General features: G+C 32.6%; 2 protein-coding genes across 2 annotated transcripts; both read right to left on the bottom strand.

Annotated features, from left to right (window-relative positions):
* Positions 1 to 5,971: 5,971 nt before the first annotated feature.
* Positions 5,972 to 14,375, bottom strand: LOC124537878 (cytochrome b5-like). The gene is made up of 4 exons (XM_047114830.1): positions 14,268 to 14,375; positions 13,089 to 13,208; positions 8,363 to 8,488; positions 5,972 to 6,349 (listed from the first exon to the last, which is right to left on the bottom strand). Exons 2-4 carry the CDS (start codon positions 13,206 to 13,208, stop codon positions 6,233 to 6,235), a joined length of 363 nt encoding a protein of 120 aa, XP_046970786.1. The 5' UTR covers positions 14,268 to 14,375; the 3' UTR covers positions 5,972 to 6,232.
* A 2,760-nt stretch (positions 14,376 to 17,135) lies between these two features.
* Positions 17,136 to 21,293, bottom strand: LOC124538085 (cytochrome b5-like). The gene is made up of 4 exons (XM_047115091.1): positions 21,287 to 21,293; positions 20,453 to 20,556; positions 18,639 to 18,752; positions 17,136 to 17,352 (listed from the first exon to the last, which is right to left on the bottom strand). Exons 1-4 carry the CDS (start codon positions 21,291 to 21,293, stop codon positions 17,200 to 17,202), a joined length of 378 nt encoding a protein of 125 aa, XP_046971047.1. The 3' UTR covers positions 17,136 to 17,199.

The raw sequence follows: 21,293 nt of genomic DNA, 5'->3' as shown, positions 1-21,293 counted from the left end.
TGTGTATTTTATTTAATTGCATAATAATGGCTATTGATAATGCGTTACAATTAAATATGTCATAAAAATTTAAAGCTAAGCTCTTCTGTAATGTTGCAAAACCTTTATGTTATATATGACTGACGTAATATTATAATTAGATTTGTTAAGAACTTTAAAACTGTAGAAACTAATTAATGAATATTTGAAGTATGTTAATAGCTATATTTTTTTGGAGCCGTGTGTCAACTCATTTAGTGTCGAGAGCTATTTTTTAACGCATTGATTGTTATTTTTTCTTGTTCTATTGTCATTAAGTTTAAATAAAAAGTCGTTTATTTGTAATGTATTGTGTGCTACATATTTTTTTTAATCACTAAACTTTTAAAGTAATTTTGTAACTGCATTAGACATGACATAAGCACAGGTCACATTTCGAATTTGAAAATTACTTAATTTCCTTTCTAATAGAAAATTACTCCTAAAGCCCTTTTAAACTTTATTATCTAATTTGTTAAAGGATTCTTTTTAAAAAAAAAAATAACAGCACCATCTAGCGCTAAATAATTAAACTATTTGTTAATAAACTAGACAAATTTTTTAGTCTTTCCTAGTTCAGATAGTGGGCACTAGATGGCAATGTAAACAAAATGCGATAACATTTTAAAGGATACTTTTATTCAGTCCTAAAATTTTTAAAGAGATGTAAACGATTATTTTCATAATCCACTTTGACAGTTTTATATAGCTAAGAATACAATTTTTAAATAATATAACTAGGTATGCAGTTTTATTTTTTTAATAATTCTTCATTATAAATAATATTTTTTTTTGGTTTTATTCAAATTCTACGGCACCAATAACAAGGGAGTTGGTATAAACTTTATTTTTACATTGATATTCACAGTCACGACTCAAATAAAATTCACTTAGATTTTTGTTTAAAATAGTTTAAGTGATTCCGATGAAGGAAACCATACTATTTATGCTCTGCTCAATAATCAAGCGTTTCTTTCTGTTTGCTGTGGTGTAATTATTCGCAAAGACATCAAGGTTCGGTACCCTTGTCTCATTTTTCTCTTATTCTATAAATCGATTTTAAATCAATTAAAAAAAATCCCTATTCAAGTTGGCTCATTAAAACGCTATTAAATCGTCACATCACAACACTGAATTAAATGTAAAGCTACCACTGGTTCGCATAGGAGATTCTACAGAGAATGAAGAACCAAGAAGAAATTCAGTTTGTCAGTAAAGCACATATATATATATATATATATATATATATATATATATATATATATATATATATATATATATATATATATATATTATTTATTTTATATGTATTGACAATATAACTTATTAATGGATATATAATTTGTGTATTCTATATTTATATTTATTTCATAGTTTTATTAACACGTTCAGTGCCAGCGACACGCCTAGCGTGTTCATGCGAATTTCTATAGCCACGCCGGGAACACGCTAGGCTTGTTCTAAGAATTTCAGTGATATCTTAAAAACTAGGCTAAATTATTCATTCAAACTAATTGTGTGCAATCTTCAAGCGATAAGCTACTGAGTTTTTAAGTGGCCCGTTAAAATTAATATATTTTTTTATTTTAGAAAAAAAATGTCTTTCGTAATGCCGGCGACACGCTAGGCTTGTTCACTTATTAAGGATAATCATAGATTGTCAAACTGTTTTTTCAACAAACCACATTTTATTTATGGCTTATTTGGTGACAATTGAACTAATTTTGTTATTGTTTTCTCAAATTTGCGGAACTTTGTTACATTTTTTTTTGTACAAATATCTATTATTATAAAAATTTATACACCTTTGTAGTAAAACTATATAAGCCGTAATTCTGCCATTCCTATTTAATGACAAAGTTTATAGTAAATTGTCTTACTTTGTGTTATGTTGATACTGATACTGATTATGTATTACAAGTACCTATACGTTAGTTCGATTAATCATTAACTACCACATACATACACCAAATATATAAAATTAAACACTAAACAAGGCTGATTTACCTTAAAAATGTAAACTCATGTCAACTTCAAATTCGTGTTACAAGAATTGAAGTAATTAAACAATAAAACGAGTTTTAGTCCAAGATTTTAGATATCCGCTCTGCATAAAATCCTTCTACGTGATTTTTCGATTGGATTATGTCGGAGGGTGCCCCCCAAGTATAAAATCGAGTTTCTGTCGTCCGAAACCGCGAGCGTTAGCCGCCATCTTGGAAAACGTTTTTTTGCATATATCTCGGAAACGGTAAGTTTTACGTCGAAAACCGAAGAGATCTTTCTTGTAGAAAACAAAATTTCCCACCTCTTTCATACCAAACTTTTCCTTCTATTGTTGATATTTTCCGAGATATTTAAGTAAATAAAAACCAAATTATTTGTTTTTGTAAAGTAAATCAATAATTTTTGTATAAAATTAGTAAAAAAAGTGTGTACAAAAAGTTTTATATAAAATTAGTAGAAAATTTCATGCTCTCCGACCTAATCCAATCGAAAAATCACGTAGAAGGATTTTATGTAGAGCGGACCGATTTTTGGTGCTAAAATTCCTGGACTATTTAGCTTACAAGAAGCTTGATTATTTTTTAATTATTTGTTTATTGATTATTACTTATTTAATTGTTCTTTATTATTATATATCAAGACATGTGCACCGAATCGATATCCTATGACCTTTGAACATTTCTAGCAACTAATAAGAAAGTGAACGAAACAAGTGAGATAAAAATTGATTTTAGAAATTAATAAGTATGTATTTGAGAAAACAAAAAAAAGAAGGTGGATTTTTATGGACATTTTATGAAGCGAAATTTAAACTCTGTTTTAATTTGTATTGAAAGTTCTATTTTATTTTATTTGATTATACCTTGCTACTTTCAAACTGACCCGCGTCATTTGCAGGGATACAACAGTAGATAACAGGTAACAGTAGATATCATGAACAATTTTTTTATTGAAATAAGAACTAAATCATAACGCGATAAAAAGTATATATCAAATTCGACACCAATATAAATATGATATGTGGGAATTTATTAAAAGTTTTACAACCACTGATTACATTATGATGTTTACTTACCATAAAAGCGGTTTTTTGACATAATCCAGGATAAAACACTGACAACATTATTCTAAACACCTTAATTATTGCATAACACAAGAAATATTAACTAACAAAGACCGTTTTAACAAAAAAATTATCATTTTTTTGTTCCTGTGCCAGTGGACACGCTACGCTTGTCCATACAATTTATCTAGCGATGCCGGGGACACGCTTAGCGTGTTCGCGGCATTATGTATGCCGGCATCGCTATAAGCATAGGAAAAATTTAGGTGGCAGTGAACGTGTTAATAGATTCATATTATTTTATTTATTAGTAGAGCACCACCCACCTTATATTCTATGACCTATCCTACACCTGTTGGTTGCCTGGAAGAGATCGCTATGTAGCGATAAGGTCGCCAAAATTGTACGCCTGTTATATCTAGGCCATATCTTTGTCATTTGTATTTTTTTATTTCACTGTGTGGTGTACAATAAAGAATAAAACTAACTAAAACTAAAACTAAAGCACAATTCAACTTTTATATATCCTGCCTAGAAATCAATGAATATATACTAGACGCTTTTGTGTCTTTAATACTTGTATTGAGTAATATCTCGTTTTTATCAAAAAATTTTTATACTTATATATAAAAAAAACTTTACATTTTTTAAAAGGCCCAGTTAAAAATAGCAGGAATCTTATTATAGAAGCGAATATTGTGCCCCAGGAAGGATGTATTAACTTTGCGAATTCGAACTCTCGAGTATCTATACAATGACTTTCATCGTTTATTTCAAATTGATCCTTATTATTGTGAATATAAATAATATTGTTGTAAGCATATTGTGAAGCTTCAGGTGTACCAACTTTATTGAAAAGATTCTTTAATAATATGAATAAACAGCTTTTTTGTAGCATGTAGTTTTATTATACACAGCGTTACCCCAAAGCAGTGTCATCATCGTTTACTTTTTTAATTTCTTAATCCGCATGTGCTGCACAGATGAGGCTCCCTATCACAGACGATATATTAATAGGATAGACGCTTATGTGATTCCTAGAAATACTGCAGTGTCAGTTATAATGATTACTATTGTTTAAATTTATCAACATTAACAACTAAATTATTTTTGGTAAACCAACTTTGTATCAGTGATAATTCGTAATTTACATCTTCGACATAAGTTTAATTCCTGTAAAATCTAAAGAGATTTTGAAAAATACCTTTACGACAAAAAGGAAAGACCATTTATGTACAACAATATTAAAAAAGCACCCAAAATTGACCCTTGTGGTACGCCCATTATTAGAAGAGATCCATAAGATTTTATTACATTACACTGTTGATTTATTTGATTTAGTATCTGCTTTACCATGAACTTCATTTTTTGTGTTTATAAATCATCTCGTGCTTGGCGGTGAAGGAAAACATCATGAGAAAACCTGCATGTGACTAATTTCATTGAAATTCTGCCACATATGCATTCCATCAACCCGCATTGGAACAGTGTGGTGGAATATGTTCGAAGCCCTCTCCTAAATGGTAGTGGAGGCCATTAGCCCAGCAGTGGGAATTTTACAGGCTGTTACTTTACTTTACCTACTTTACCATTAACACCGTAATTTAACTAGTATTAAAAATTATTAAGCGACTAATAAAGCCGAAATGTTCAATGTGAAAAACAGTATTCACACCAAAGTTACTCAGAAGTTGATTTAACATAATATTTTTAAATATTTTGCTCAACAATAAAAGTATAAAAATAGGCCTATAATTACACGATTTGCTTCCACATTCACCTTTAAAACATTAGTAACATTTTACTATATTTTTATAAACCAAAAAATTAACTCGTTTCTAAACACTCGTGAAAAAAATATATGACTAATAAATATCTAAATTAATAATACTTAATTATTATTAAATATACTTTATTAAATAGCTAGGTATATATTAAAAAAAAAGGACTTAAACTTAAATTGTATTTTGAATTCTTCTTGTTTTACCTTAACATTTTAATGCATTTCAACAATTAACTAGAGGCTTAGCGTATACTGAATAAATAAATAAAAAACATGTTTAAATTTGAGTGCAATAAATTTATAGGCAATACGAATTGAAAATTTTGTTTATTAAACCCTTGTTATGACGATTGAGCATCTTAAATTAAATAAAAAAGGTACATTAAATAAAATAATTATCAATATCTGCATTTTGACTAATGCTTACCATCATCACAGGCATTGTATTTATAACTTAGTGCTGCAATATAAATAACTCAGATTAATAGGATGTATTCATTACATTGAATTTAATTCTATCAATAAAAGCCGGTATATATAATAAGTGTTTTCATAAATTATTATAAAACGTGTATTTGTATATTTTGTGGTCAGTTCATTAAGTTAGTTTGGCCAGACCCTTTCTCGGATAGATTGTATCGATATTAAAATAAATTACGGTATAATTTATTGGTATCGTAGTAACTAATAATTGTAGATACTACATTATTTATTATCATTTAAACATCAGTGGTGTTATTATTTGGAAACAAACTAAAAACATGAACACATCGTGAAATCCCAGAAAACGATATTGAGAATAGTAATTAAAAGATCTAAATACAAGATATATGATAAGACGGTTTTCACATTTCACAAATGAGTTATGAAGTGATTTAAATTCTCACGGAAATATCACCGCTGATCGAGACTCTAGCACAAAATGGTTTCTTAAAATTACTTGCTTTTTCTGTATATTTTAATGTATTTGTTGTTATGTACTTAGTTGTTTTTGAAAATATATTTACAATCCAGTCAACTTATTTTTATTTCAACTTATAAGTGGCGGATAACAATAAAAAAAATCGTTTACTACTAACTAAGAAATAATATCATTATAATTACATGAATATATCAGCTTAAGTTTAATTAAAATAAGAATACGAATTACAACTTATTTAATTCAAACTGTGCTTCAGTAACTATTACTGTTATTACATATATACTGCACTGTCGTACTATTTCTGTAGCTGAATATTAACCGTTTATTTTATACCACTGGCAATGATCAACTGACAGACGTCAGGAGAAGGAGGTGCTTTCTCAGCAGCCTGACTAGATAATTCTGTCTGCTGTTGTTATGATGCTTAATGTGAGTGTTATCAGCCCAGCAGCCCGCAGGTGATCTTATTCATACAGCTCCTGTTGCCTTCTTTCTCAGGCGCAGCCGCTACCACGCGCTTCTTCTTTTTACCATTCGCATCGTATTTTTTTTCTTCCTGAAAATGTTTTCAAAAAGGATTAATTCCAATTCTATTCTAGTGCCTGTTTTGTTTCTAGTTCAAATAATGTTTAGTCTATTTCAATGGCAGCAGAGGAAAGATAAAAAAATAAATTAAGCCTTGAATATACATTATCAAATGTTGATTGGAAAGAAAAAGATTACAATTGAGTTACTGGAAGTTTGAAAGTAAAATATAGGTGGATATAAAGGTTAGGTAGAATAGTGCTGTACTACAATTAAGATATATTTGTCAAATATAAAATAGCAGAGCAATCGCATGCATGAATTAATATGAGGTTTATTTATCATCCTGCGTTTGAAATAGGCTGTAAGTATGAAACAGGTTTTATCACTTATCAAATAACTGTTGATTAGCGATAGGATTTTATTTGTGATATTGTAACTAAACAATTTTCCTGTTTTCACAAAAAAGTTCGAAGTGGGTACATTATTAGTCCAACAGTTATTATACAATGCGAGCGGTCCAACGCAGTTTCAAAGGTCACACGCTACTTTCGGTTTTCATCAAGCGTTCTCAGTAATGGGTTATCTCATGGAAAAATTCTTCAAATCAGACTGAAAGATCCTCACGCATGTTCCAATAAACAAAATCTACTGCTTTATACAAGTAATTGAGATAGATTCATTAGTTAATTACATTCAATCATCATAAATCTAATTAATTACATATACCCCGGACTTAGTCTCGCTCGACCGGGCCGCCTAATTGATTAAAGGTATAATTATATTATTGCATTTTACTTAAAATGCAGCTTTGAATTATGATATACTTAAAACTTGCCATTTCTTCATTTTGATCTTATACAACAAATCATTCTCTAAAGCTAAACTAGGCACGGTTTATTTGCCAGGGGAAATGAAAGTTCTCGACAAAGTTATAACTTAGAGCGCCTTTACACGTGTGATGATTTTATTTTACTAAAGTAAAATTTAGATTTATACAACAGAATCTATTTAAATCAATGTAAAAGATTTCAGTTTCGTCATGTCTAGCAATAAGGTAAGAGCGTACATACATCTTAATTCTTAATACAAGTAAATCGTAATTTATTGAAACAAACGCTTTAGTTTGTGCGTTTTGTACACGTTTTCTTAATAAACGCGCTTTCAAGGGAACACAGTGAGTCTGAAAGGGCAAGCGGGCAATAGCGCCCAGCACTTAACACGATTATCGAAACTACATCATTACTAGTTTAGCTTTCACAATAAGCAATAGGAAATGTTTCTGCGTTACGGGTTTCGTTAACGTTATTGACCCATTGCGCTCCTTATAGGTTCGGTTTAATGGTAAGTTAGTGTGATTATCCTAATAAACTTGTTTGCGCTTTTTATTATGAAACAATCATTATTTTATTATATTAGGGTTATATTAATGATACATTAGTAAACAATACTGACACAAAAATATATGAAGTTTAACAGGTGTGTTTTCTTCATATACAACAACAGCCTGTAAATTCCCTCTGCTGGGCTAAAGGCCTCCTCTCCCTTTGAGAAGAAGGCTTGGAACATATTCCACCACGCTGCTGCAATGCGGGTTGGTGGAATACACATGTGGCAGAATTTCTATGAAATTTGAAATTTGAAATTTGAACCCGCAATCATCGGTTAAGATGCACGCGTTCTAATCACTGGGCCATCTCGACTCCCTTCCCTTCTTCATATGAATATACTTAATAAATGTATATGTCCACTGGGGTATATACATGACAGAAATGTTTTGTTCTAAATCAGAATTCTTGATGATTCCTAATGATGTCGATGACAAGATTACTTGTCGACGAATGACGAAAAATTGCATCTGCCTTTATCGATTCGAATCGATTGATTCGAAATCGATTAAGAATACGAAGAAGTAAAATTAAGAAATTATAATAAAGCTTATACTGCTCGCTCTTATCATAAACAATATTAGAATAATTTATTTTCTTTATGCAACTTTTTATACTTGCTAAAATATTATAAACAAGAGCAAGAACCCTCTCACCTCAACGATTTCACCAATTTTATATTTCTTTAATATGGTGACGGCGTCGGAGCTGTGGTCCACGTCGTCGAAGGCTCTCGTGGCGTCTTTGCCGGCCTCTTCTGAGATCACGTCGCCGCCGGGATGCTGCAAGATTTAAGTCGTGATTACGATTTCATCTCTTATGTCATTTAATATAAATAAAATTTTAAATGAAGTTCATTCACATATTAAAATGGCCAAGGAGCATAACAAAACATCAAAAAAAAACGGTTGATTTTTGGACCCTTAGAAGGTCAATGCGACGGATATTGAATAAATATTTACATTTATACATATAAGTGTCAATGAGTAAGGAATGGATTTTGATTTATATGTTTTTCAAGTATAAATGTCTATGAGTATTGGACCATTTGTAATTCAGTGGCTTAATAGACCTTTGCTTTATTCAATTTAATAAAAAATAAAAAAACAAAAATAAATAAATAGTAAATATGAGACAACATCACATACATTACTCTGATCCCAATGTAAGTAGCTGAAGCACTTGTGTTATGGAAATCAGAAGTAACGACGGTACCACATACACCCAGACCCAAGACAACATAGAAAATTAATGGTAATCTACATTGACTCGGCCGGGAATCGAACTCGGGACCTCAGAATGACCGGGGAGGTCGTCAAAAAAACAAAAACCGAAGTATTCAAGAAACACTAAGATAGATTGCTCAACCTTTCACGGCCACATAGATAATCATTAACATTAACAATCAACGTTATGTTTCGAGACCCTACTTGGAAACTGGATGGTACCACCTACTCGGGACTCGATTGCTGTCATTGCTTCAAAAAAAACTCTTTTTGATGTTTTTTATTTAAATTGAGTATTGTGTAACTTACACAATTCTCTATTTTTGTCAGGTATATATTTGTTTTTAAATTAGAAATTATTCGTGTCGCAAATAAACTTTATCGTTTTTTCTTTCGAGTGTATTCATGGCAATTTTACGATATCTATGTCATTAAAAAAACTCTGCCATGATCAGGGTCTCTAATTAGGGTCCCCAAATTAGGTGACCACTTACTACAATAGCTAACAATGAGGGTTGACCCCCTTTGCTATTACGCCACCGAAACAGAGACAGTGACCGCCACTGGGCGCGTAACTAATAGCCCTTTTACACGGAAGTGCATCAAACTTTGCCAGTAATTATTGCCATTCTTATTTAATTCCATTACAAAACTTAATTCCATTGGTTGACCCAAGAAGATTAATGAATTTTTACTTTAATATATCAGCATAAAGGAAACATGAATATTAAAAAATATTCTTTAAATTTTTTTTTTGTTTCAACTTTATTTTGAACTTGTCGTAGCCTAGCTTAAGGCTGTAAAATGACAACTTAAATGTGCTTGGAAGAGTCTACTGCAATAAAGTATGTTAGAGAATTATACAGCTTGATTTTAAGCTTATGTTATACTAATTGCCGACCCGACTTTGTACGAGCAAAAGTCATACACAGTTAACTTGTCTTTAAAAAGATATTTCCAAAAATCCTTTCATATATAATGCCGCGCAAAGAGTAACTTTTTCTCGTTATGACTCAGGGGTTATTTATACAATATTTTATAATGTAATAAAAATACTTTTAAGATACAAGCCATTTTCAATATTATCCGGTGAAGGCAGAAAAAAATGCAGACTAAACATAATCGTAATATTAAATGATATATTTGACTTTATATAAAATTATCAACGAATGCATTTAATTCATACTAAATACTACAAGATAAGAAACTTCCAGTTTGCAGAGCTCTCGAGAGGCGCCGCGGAATATATTGGGAATCCAAGTTACAATACTTTAAAACTCGTTGATAATCGATACTTTTTGACTCTGTGGACTTTGTAGAGAGTTTGCTGTCTGTTGAATACGTTTACATTTAATTGTAAGCTTTGCCCTGTCTTTTAACGAGTTTATTTAATATCATTGTGTTATAAATTTATCTTAGTTTTACTAGCCTTTGTATATTTATTATATAATCAATTCGAGAGTTAAATTATACCTCCGAATAGTTATTCTTATCTTCTTCATTTTCTTCTGAGTTTCGAAGACAAAGAAGGTTCAGTTTAGACTAAACTTGAGTATTCAAAATAACGCTGACTCATGCACTAGGAACTCATTTTGGTCACGTTTATGGCACATGTTATGACAGTGTTTCGGTAATTTTAGTGATAATTGATTAGATTTCCAAATGATAAACAGCATAATACATACCGAAGTTATCTATCGATACATTTCCGACAATTTTTATAATGAACAAATAATATGAAATACCTAAATACTCATAACAAAAAAATGGGTACGAAAATATTTAAATAATGCCTTAGAAACTCCAACATAGGATTGAAAACATTGATTGTTAGGATTTAAAATTTAAATTGCAAAAATAGTTATACATTCCCAACAACTGACTAGATCTCTCTCATCGGTTTAGTGGTTGACTTAACTATAGCTGTGGATGCATCCCACCTGAATGGTCGGGATTATTAAATTTATTTATTTTTTCGTAGCACGGAAACATGTTTCGTGGCTCGGAAAGCATGTGAAACTCTAGGCCTTAAACCTGATTTCTCAAAGGTCTTTTTGTCTGTGAGAGTGAGGCTGCATTTAGAGTATCTAAGGCTTTTACAAGCACTTTTGAATCGTCATTTAACAATTAAGTGAAGCTACCACCGTTTTGGAAAGTAGATTCTACCAAGAAGAACCGGCAAGAAACTCAGTAGTTACTCTTTTTCAACATTTTAAAAAATCCAAAGTCAAGTTAGTTAAATAAAATTATTTAAATTAATATATCCTGCTTGGGAGTCAACAGGTATTAACTCCACGCTTTTTATCATCTATAAAATCTTTTATCGAATAATATGCCTTTTTTACCAATGTATTTTTTACAAACTACATATTTGAATTTACGAAACGGCAAAGTTAAAAATTTAATGTTATAGTGTGCCAACGACCTGGGAACCTTAGGAACTATAATAATATATCAGTTGTGCTTCTTGTTACATTCACTCACTCGCCTTTCAGTTTGGCGATAGAATATCTGATGTTTGGTGGTTACTTCACAGGCGGGCTGGAACATGGTACCACCAAAAAAATAAATCATGAGAAATTCGGTCAGAAGTGTACTTTTACTATAAATAAATCGGAAAAGAAAACATCTGCTATAGTTTGTAAAATCGTGGACACAAAAAAGAAACAATAGGTTTTATCTTAATTCGATATTAGAAAAAAAAACTTTTGAATTGTTCTTTCATATGTAGTTCGGTATTTAGTTTGGAGTAGTCCCAGATGTTCGTTGCGGTCTAGATGTGATGTTTAATATAAGGAATAGCTCTATGCAAGAACATTACTCAATTCAAAATATAATTGAGTCGGCGTCGATACAGACCCGACATTATCTATAAGGCATCATGTCGACAGTCTGTGAAAACCAAAAGTCTTAGGTATTATCGCTTGCGCTTTACTGTACAATCAATAAGTAGATTTTTCCAGTTTTATTGATTAATGACTTACGTTAATATCATTAACTTATCTGCCTAATTTTTTGTTTATCTGTTTAAGTAATAAAAAAATGTTGCATGTTCTTGTATTATTTTTATTAATGTGAGATATTTTCCTCTACATATCAATGTGAAGCCGCGATGGCATGGTGGTTTGAATTCATGGATCTTAACTGAAAATTATTATTAATTATGTGTTCGGATTTTAAAAAATTTGGAAGTTTTTTTCTTTTCCTTGTTACGGAACAATAAGGAGATATGAGCTCCACACTAAACAAGACGAGGGGCCTCAGTAGTGATGCATTACAGGCTGAGTACTACTTTATACTATACATACAATAGTGTGCCAAGACTTCATAAGGCTCAGCAGTAATTCCCTTTTCAAGATGAATAAAAAAAATAAGATCGATAAGACCATGATCAGACCTGCTATTCCATATGGATCAGAGTGTTGGGTTACAAAACGGAAAACTGAAAGACAGTTGCATGTTGCGGAGATGAGAATGTTAAGAGGAATGTGTGGTGTTACGCGAATGGATAGATTAAGGAATGAGTATAACAGGAACATAACAGGAAGTTTTAAAGTGACACCGATAGTCGAGAAGTTATGTGGAAGGCGGTTATCATGGTAGGGGCATGTAATGCGGAGGAATGAGGAACACAGTGTGAGGAAGGCCTTGGGCATGGATGTGGATGGATATAGAGGTAGAGGACGACCAAGAAAACGATGGATGGATTGTGTGAAAGATGATATGGTTAGAAATAATGTTACTTATGAGATGACGTCTGACAGAGAAGTATGGAACGAAAAGACATGCTGCGCCGACCCCAAATAAAATTGGGATAAGGGCAGGAGGATGATGATGATGATGAGGTATGAGACATGATGATAGATGTTTGTGTTTTAAAAATAATAACAATATTAACAACACAAGTAAGAACCTAGCGAATTACATCGTGAATAAATCAATATACGTAGATATGTGATTGTTAACTGCTATACACATTACACTACATGCCTTAATTAATTTTCAACATACCTAAAAATGTATTTCCATCTTAGTGTGATACATCAGATAGTGTGTAAACGTCATTACTGAAAGTGTTGGTCGTTAAATGTTTGTATGAATACATAATTAACAAAACAAGAGATTAGCTTGCAAATATTAGTAGTGTTGACTTTACCTCAGGGATATAGGAAGTGACGTCGTACACGGAGTCCTTGTATATGAGCCAGACGGGCGCGCCGCCTCGGCCGTTGCGGCTGGCCACGTCCGCTATCGTGTATCTCTGGACTTCTGACATCTAATAACAATTAAAATACATAAAGAAAATTTTAATAGGATATAGGGAATAGGATTTCATACACTCTTAAGAATAAAAAAAACAAATTGTACAAATATACTCTCAAAGAATAAAAATGTAGAAAGCCCTCAATTAATTAGAGAATTAATTATACATATTTGCAACAACAGCCTTCGGTGTCAGAATCAACCCTGCGACATTTATATCACTAGGTGGCCTGTAAGCCATTGAACTATTGACGCTTAAAATTTTAACTTAATCCTGTAATATCTCAAATAGCAGTAAATTTGATATCTTCATCTTTTTAAATTGATTATCTGAAGACAAACCTCATATGGTATGTTTCGGTAAGATAACATTTCCTAATACACTGTGACACTGAAAGAAGTATAACCCACATGTCCCTGGTCAATCTTTCCACATCTCAATCTTCAAATCAGGAATACAACATACTAATACTACGGACTGCACCACCGACTGTGGTTGGGTCCGAGCAGTCCGGTAAAGCCTATCACGGGCCACTAACAACCTAGAGAAACCTGTTACTCAACGGTTCCTCTTACGAACCATTACTAACGAAATGTATAACTATTATACATTTGTAGATATACAAACACATACCTCGATAGAAGTGAATTATTACCGTACGCAATACTTTCAAATTACAAAATTGTATTTTAATTTGCAAAAAATATAAATATTTTTCACCCCACCAATTTGATTCGCCGCTATTTTATGGCTTTCAATTAAAGTTTAGTAAATAAATGTGTTAAAATGTGTAAAATTAAATAAACAAGAAGAAATATATTTTCATTGTATGATAAGTTAAAAGTATTGATTAAAATATTATTTTTTTGACGTATACTTTAAATATATGTTTAAAAAGAGGATTTGATTGAAAGATTTGAATGAAACTTTCCAACTTTGTTCCTGAAATAAATGAAAATAAACTCTAGGTTTCGTCTCCACATTAACAGGAACCGTTTTAGAGATTTTTGCATAAATTTAATTTTTAATTTCTTTAAATTGATATTATTTATATTAATATGTATTCCTCACCTTCAAGTCCGTATTCTTCTATCAGCGGCCACTCTAGCACTGATAGTGTATCGACGTGATGAGATAACGACGCCGTCACGTAGCGAATCATTCAAAAATGCAATACACACTGTATTATACGCCGATAATCTGATTCATAGTACAACCGAGATAAGTTAACGTTATATTGGTATTATCTTTATGTATTTATTTGGGTACTATTAACGATATTATACTTTATTGTACTCTAAATAAAACAAAATAATTGTATAGTGTACAATGGACAGTCAAAGCTGGCACTCCACTTAAGGACAACTGCAGCAAATATGTTGAAAAAATAATGTTTATATTTTTCTAAATTATTAAAAATACTTATTAATTTATTTATATGTCGATAGTGTATATAAAATGAAAGCCTTGTTTTTATAATTAAAATGCTATATTACATCAGGTTATGATTAACGATGGGTATTTTTTAATTATACATACATATTATACATATTGTGTTCAAGTTTCTTCTAATTCTACAATGATTTAAAATTTCTGTAACAAGTTATAAAACTATATCTATACTTATAAATATTTAATAGTTTGTATTGACAGAAACAGATTAACCTACTGAACCTAGGAAGGAGATCTTTGGATCATAAGGTTATTTTAGAATTAATACGTTTTATTATAAATTTCTATTGTGATAGAAAAGGAACATGATTTTTGTATGAAGTCGAACGAAAAGCTAGTTCTAAACAACTTTACAGGAGATACTGCACTCCACAACTGTATACGCAAATACAGTCTCAACTCAAATTTGAGTCGCTTCTCTATTTATCATTATCTTATTGTTATAAACCTTAGGAAAGACAAGGGATCCGATCCAGGAGAGGCTTATGTTACTGTTAAATTACTTCCTAATAACAGTGTGGCTTTACAAAAATACACAGTTAGTCATTAATTACGTTTTTTAATTTTTTTTCTTTTTAGTATTTGTAATATACATTTTTTATAAGTATATTACGATTTATGACCAACTGCAGGGAGATACACTGTGAGGGGTTGTAAGGTTTTAGTTGTGTGGACGATGAATACTGAAAATATAGACATAATTTATCATTATTTAGTATTCGCTTAAAAATCTCTTTGAACACAGCGGACCACTCAGCACTTGGTTCCGGTTGTTAATATAGAGCCTCTCGGGGGGAACACGAGACTTTACGAAATAATTAACGTCACAATGATCTTTTGCGGACAGCGGAGGCTCGTTTGTGGAGGTTATCATGATAAGTAAAAGCTGCAAAACGATTCTGTTTTAAATCGTATCTCACTTGTAAAAACGAATTACGGTTGTATGCTGTGTATGATATAATATGTTGTAATTATTTATTTGTGATTCTAAGTCAAATCCGAGTATCGGAAAAGATCTTATGATAAACTAACTAATAAAAATAATTATATGTAATTTTATATATTAATATCCCATAAGTTTATCTTATTGTTTGTTTCCCTAAAATATAATAAAAAAGGCAAAGCGCAAGATTGTTTAAGGTTTATGCGACGTAAATTAACTCACCGTTATGAGCAAGGCGTTTAACATATAACGTTTCCATTTGCTTTAGTTTTAAGCTATAACTTTTACAATTATTATGTATATCATCATCAATAATTATTGACCTTAATATCTATAAAACAAAAGTTTCGGTAAGGTTTGGGTGTGTCTGTTACAGTTCAATTATCGCCCGACTGAAGGGCCGGGATTTTTCCGCACGAGTAGGTACGTTTTAGGTGCTACGATGACATTTCAAGTCAGATAACGATGCATTGTTTTACAATCCAATCTCGAGGACTACGGAACCTCACAGGATGTACACAGATACAGTAAAATCTAGGAATGAGGGGACAAACAGTGCACTTGCATGAGCCAACACATTTGTGCTCTACAATATCTTTTACACCATATTTTATTATGAGAGACATACATAAACAAATAGACCATTTATTTTGACAGAGTCGAGATGGACCAGTGGTTAGAACGCGTGCATCTTAACCGATGTTTGCGGGTTCAAACCCCGGCAAGCACCGCTGATTCATGTGCTTAATTTGTCTTTATAATTCATCTCGTGCTCAGCGGTGAAGGAAAACATCGTGAGGAAACCTGCATGGACAAATTTCATAGAAATTCTGCCACATGTGTATTCTACCAACCCGCATTGGAATAGCGTGGTGGAATATGTTCCAAACCTTCTCCTCAAAGGGAGAGGAGGCCTTTAGCCCAGCAGTGGAAATTTACAGGCTGTTGTTGTTGTTGTTTGTTGTTATGTCTGAAATCAGTCTGAAGGATATTCTTTTTTTTTAAATTTAATTGAGGAACATATTGGGAGGAAGGCCTTGAGCATGAATGTGGATGAATATAGAGGTAGAGGACCACCAAGGAAATGATGGATGGATTGTGTGAAAGGCGATATGGTTAGAAAGAATGTTACTTGTGAGATGACGTCTGACGGAGAGGTATGGAAGGAGAAGACATGCTGCGCCGACCCCAAATAAAATTGGGATAAGGGCAGGAGGATGATGATTAATTTAACAACACGGACTCTCAGTTGCCCGTGCCTTTTTTAAAGTCAACTTAAATACATTTGGTGTTCTATATTACACATAGGAATGTTGTCTTAAATTTTCGCGATTATTACACATTTAAATAAAACTAGTTATAACGGATTTGAATCGCGTTTTTTTGGCATCCCGACGTTTCGAGCACTTTACAGCGTTTGTGGTCACGGGTAGACTAAGGTGGCATATGTCTATTTGAAGAACAAAATAAATAAATATACGCGATTCAAATCCGTTATAACTAGTTTTATTTAAATTACAAATAGGAATATATGAAGGATATTCTTGTCAGATTATGACAGTGATCGTTCGATAATACATCGCACAGTTTTTCCCAAACAGAAGGATTCTATGAAGTGGGCTTATCTTCGCTCGCAATTTTCCCAACTTTGAAACGCTTCAAGACGTCTGTGAACACGTAGTCGGGCATTCCCGCGGCTCGCATTAATCTCGTCACATCTTTGCCCGCGTTATTTCTTAAGTGATGGTCGCCTCCTGCGTGCTGACAAAGAAATTAATTACTTGGTATAATATTATAAACCTGATATACATATATATGATTACTATTTAGTCTGTGCGTTATTTCGTACCCGAGTGTAAAAAATCTTTTAATTTCTTTTTTTTTATGGTATAGATTGGTGGACGAGCAGATGGGCCACCTAATGGTAAGTGGTCACCATCACTCATAGACAATGACACTGCAAGAAATATTATCTATTCCTTACATCGTCAATGTGCCATCAACCTTGGGCACTAAGTTGTTATGTCCCTTGTGCCTCCAGTTACTCCAGACAAGCTTGCACAAAGCCCTACCACCAAGTAAAATCCTAAATCTTACACCCTGCATTCTTAATGTGGTAACTCATTTATTATATTGTCGTCAAAAATAAAGAAAAATTGAGACTGAGGTGGTTCATAATGTTGCTGTACGGATCAGGGCTTTACAGCAGCATGCTTAAACGATCCCTTGGCGCCCGCTTAAAGACAGAGTGGGTACCGCTGGTTTTTTAGTGAGTAAACCCGGTGGAGCTGGGCGCACTCGGCGTCCAGGAAACCCGGGAGTGACCCTCCCCCCCACTTTCCATCACGTGGGGGAAGCGGGTAATGCGTTCAGGCAGAGAAAAAAAATTTTTAAAAAAAAGGTGCTATACGGATATGTCCGGGAAAAGCCCCGGTTAATTAATAGGAGAAATATTTAAGAAACCTTATATTGTATAGAAAGAGAGTGGTGAAATATTTTGTAATATACATTCTTTCCCCAAACATAGTTTCGCTTCTCGTGAGAGCGCTAAGTGCGTTCATTGCTTTAATATATTAATTATACGCTCCTCTGACTTGCAAACTTCGTTTAAGTTCTTTCTTCATATTTAAATAAAGTGAAGAATAGAATAGAAAATCTTTATTGCTCACAAGTTCTAATGAAATATTTAACAGAAGTTCAGCTTTAAATGAGGGTGTATGATCAGAGCCCAAATATTATCGCTTTAAGTAATACGGACAACCTCGGTGAGAGGGTTTTTGAACATTAAACAAGGCATCATCTTAATATTGAAAATAATAGTTTGTAACGAATTGACAAATTGAAATTTAGAGACTTTCAAATAAATTACGACCAGTTCATTTCCAAAACAACTTAAGTACCGCAGCGACGCGTTTCAATTTTTTTATCATGAGGCGCTTCAATTCAACCGCCGCATCTATAATGAAACTTACCAATAAAAGAAGCTCATAACATATTGATTAAACTTTTCATGTATCGGAAATATGCTGTAATATTAAATCACTTACAAAATTCACAAATTCCGTGACATCGTAGACAGCGCCGTCCGACACGACGTAGAGAGGACGTCCGCCTCGCCCGTCATAATAGGGGAGCTCCCGCCACTTGAAATTCCTTTGTTCCTAATAAAAATATAATAACAAGAGTTCATTAAAATCACGTCACGGTTTTCATGGGTACGTCACTACGCGGTCTTGGGTTCGATTTTCGATGGAGGCGATGCAAAAAAAACCCATTAGTTTTCTATTTTGTCTTGGGTCTGGGTGTTAGTAAAACCGTCGTTACTTCTGATTTTCCATGACACAAGTGCTTTAGCTTAATTGGGATCAGAGTAATGTCATCACATATGACTGACATTATCCAATATACGTAGCGTTTAGGGGAAAGTAACTTTATGCAAATGTATATAAAGTGCATATAACTTTAAATAAAAGTATAAAAACATTTCCACCTAAAATTGAAAAGTAAGACGAAAATAACTGGCAGCGACGTAAATTTTTAAATCATTTTTAATACCTCTCTTAGTTACTTGGATTTCTCGCTTTTAGAACAAATAGTGGTGCTTGTTTCGACACAGAATCCCGTTATTAGTTCTACCAGTATGTCATATAAGACTGGCTCATTTATCTTTTATTCCAACCTATTGGACGTTGTACAGGCTTGAGAATGTAGTTATACAATGGAGATATATCTGAGCAAAGGTGACGAATACAATCAGTGGCGGATTTACCAATAGGCTAAGTAGGCTGAAGCCTAGGGCGGCAGATTTAAAGGGGCCGCATATTTAGCCCCAATTTGTTATTATTTTGCAGAAATAAAAAACAAACTTATAATTATATGTATGTATACACACTACGTCCGCAATCCGTATACTCGTCACCACAAGCAGGTTGGAAAAATAATCTGGTAACTGACAGAAATATCACCTAGTCGATAATCATGCTAATAACGGGAAATAGTCTACTAGCCTACTAGCGGCAGATTTGTAAATCCGCTGCTGATTAAAATCATTTATTGAGAAAAAATAGGATCTCGTTGATTCATTTTTAATTTAATAGACAGGCGGACGGGCCAATGTGACACCTAATGGTGTGAGATCGCCACTGCCCATAGACTATGGCCATGTCTCATGGTACGCATAAAAAATGCTTTTTGAAAACTAAGACGTTGCCTAGTGCCTGTAGTTATACTGGCTATCTCACCTTTCAAACCGAAGTGCAACAATACTAATTTGTATAAATGTATCCCATCAAAAAGATAAATGTAAAATGAGAGCCAAGTACAATATTAAGGTATCAGCCTTGGTTGTTGGCTTCAATGACAAAAGAAGTGAGATCTAAATGGTTGCCAAGTACAATGGCCAGTCCTGAATGTTGTTATAATCATAAAACATCATTTATTTGAATAACTTAGGTTAATATATTGCCTAAAGTCTGACTTGGCTAGTTCTCATATACAAATTATATTATAGCCTTCGCCAGTTCTATACCTGTCACTTGTCAGTTCTCATTTAATTATTTTGAAATATTTGCTTACCGTTGGAAATTATCCATCGAAAATAATATTTCGTATATGAGGACTAGCCAAGTCAGACTAGGCTATAACATATTATCCAAAGTTATGGAAATAAATGTTTTTGAGTTATGAGGAGGTCGTTCGTGTAATATTACACACGGTGCTGCTCGCCAGTACTGTTACCAGTACTTAGCTTTGACATGTTTAGATTATTACTTGTCCAAATATCTTTTACAGTCTATTATTTAATATTGGAGAAAAAATACATTAATTTTTAATGACTATTGTATCTTATATATTTACTCACAAGTTGAGACTTATCAAGAAATCTTTCGAAGTTCTCGACTCCTTTGAGCACGCTTTGAGGATTGATCGGAATAAAGCTGTGTGGCCACGGAAAGTCAGCTCTTCCTGTCAATAATAAAAAAAAAATAAGATATTAGTTCAGCAATATATTTTACATTGGAATAATCAAGGTTTTCATTAATATTAAGAGTAAATATTAAAAAAACTCCAAGTATGTTTATATCGAACAAATTATGCATGTATAAAAAAAAACATTTGACTTTTAACACTGAACCATGTAAAGACAAAAATGTCCGTCGTAAAGATTTCGTCATGAAAACTAATCTGGCGTGTCAACAGCGTTGTTTATGGCGCCTGCATGTGTTGACATGGCGCTATAAGACTGAGCCCTGCGCGGGATGGAGATGAGCAGACAGCATTGATTAAGTGTTGTTGACCTTTACTTATTCGCTAACGATATTTGTGTGATGACGTTTCACTTTGAAACAATCCATGTATATATATTATACATACTCAAATACAAACTTAATATCTTACAAGCATTGAACCCAAAGATATATTAATTTGAAAAACTTTGTTTTTTTATTAAGCCATCGACACATTATATTTTCACACTATATATATAGTGGTGCTTGCCTGGGTTTGAACTCGCAATCATCTGTTAACATGCACGCGTTCTAACCACTGGGCAATCTCAGCTCCACATCGTAATGATTATATATTACACAAAGAAAACTGGCTTCCTCTTAGCTTTATTAACAGTTTAAACCTTTGGACATTATTGTGATGAAACAATTAGTTTAAAGTATAGTTTGTCCGTCTGGCTTGAAGTCACTTGACAT

Source organism: Vanessa cardui, chromosome 19, assembly GCF_905220365.1.
Source record: "Vanessa cardui chromosome 19, ilVanCard2.1, whole genome shotgun sequence".
Lineage (NCBI taxonomy): Eukaryota > Metazoa > Arthropoda > Insecta > Lepidoptera > Nymphalidae > Vanessa > Vanessa cardui.
The sequence above is the reverse complement of the archived record's forward strand: the minus strand, read 5'-3'. Positions and strand labels throughout refer to the sequence as shown.

Excerpts from the sequence above, each read along its gene's own strand:
- LOC124537878 (XM_047114830.1), bottom strand. The coding sequence starts at position 13,208 with ATGTCAGAAGTCCAGAGATACACGATAGCGGACGTGGCCAGCCGCAAC. Across the intron at positions 8,489-13,088 it reads TCACTTCCTATATCCCTGAG|CATCCCGGCGGCGACGTGAT; the intron begins GTAAAGTCAACA and ends TAAATCTTGCAG. Across the intron at positions 6,350-8,362 it reads AAATTGGTGAAATCGTTGAG|GAAGAAAAAAAATACGATGC; the intron begins GTGAGAGGGTTC and ends AAACATTTTCAG.
- LOC124538085 (XM_047115091.1), bottom strand. Across the intron at positions 18,753-20,452 it reads TTCTTGATAAGTCTCAACTT|GAACAAAGGAATTTCAAGTG; the intron begins GTGAGTAAATAT and ends TATTTTTATTAG. Across the intron at positions 17,353-18,638 it reads TCACGGAATTTGTGAATTTT|CACGCAGGAGGCGACCATCA; the intron begins GTAAGTGATTTA and ends TTTCTTTGTCAG.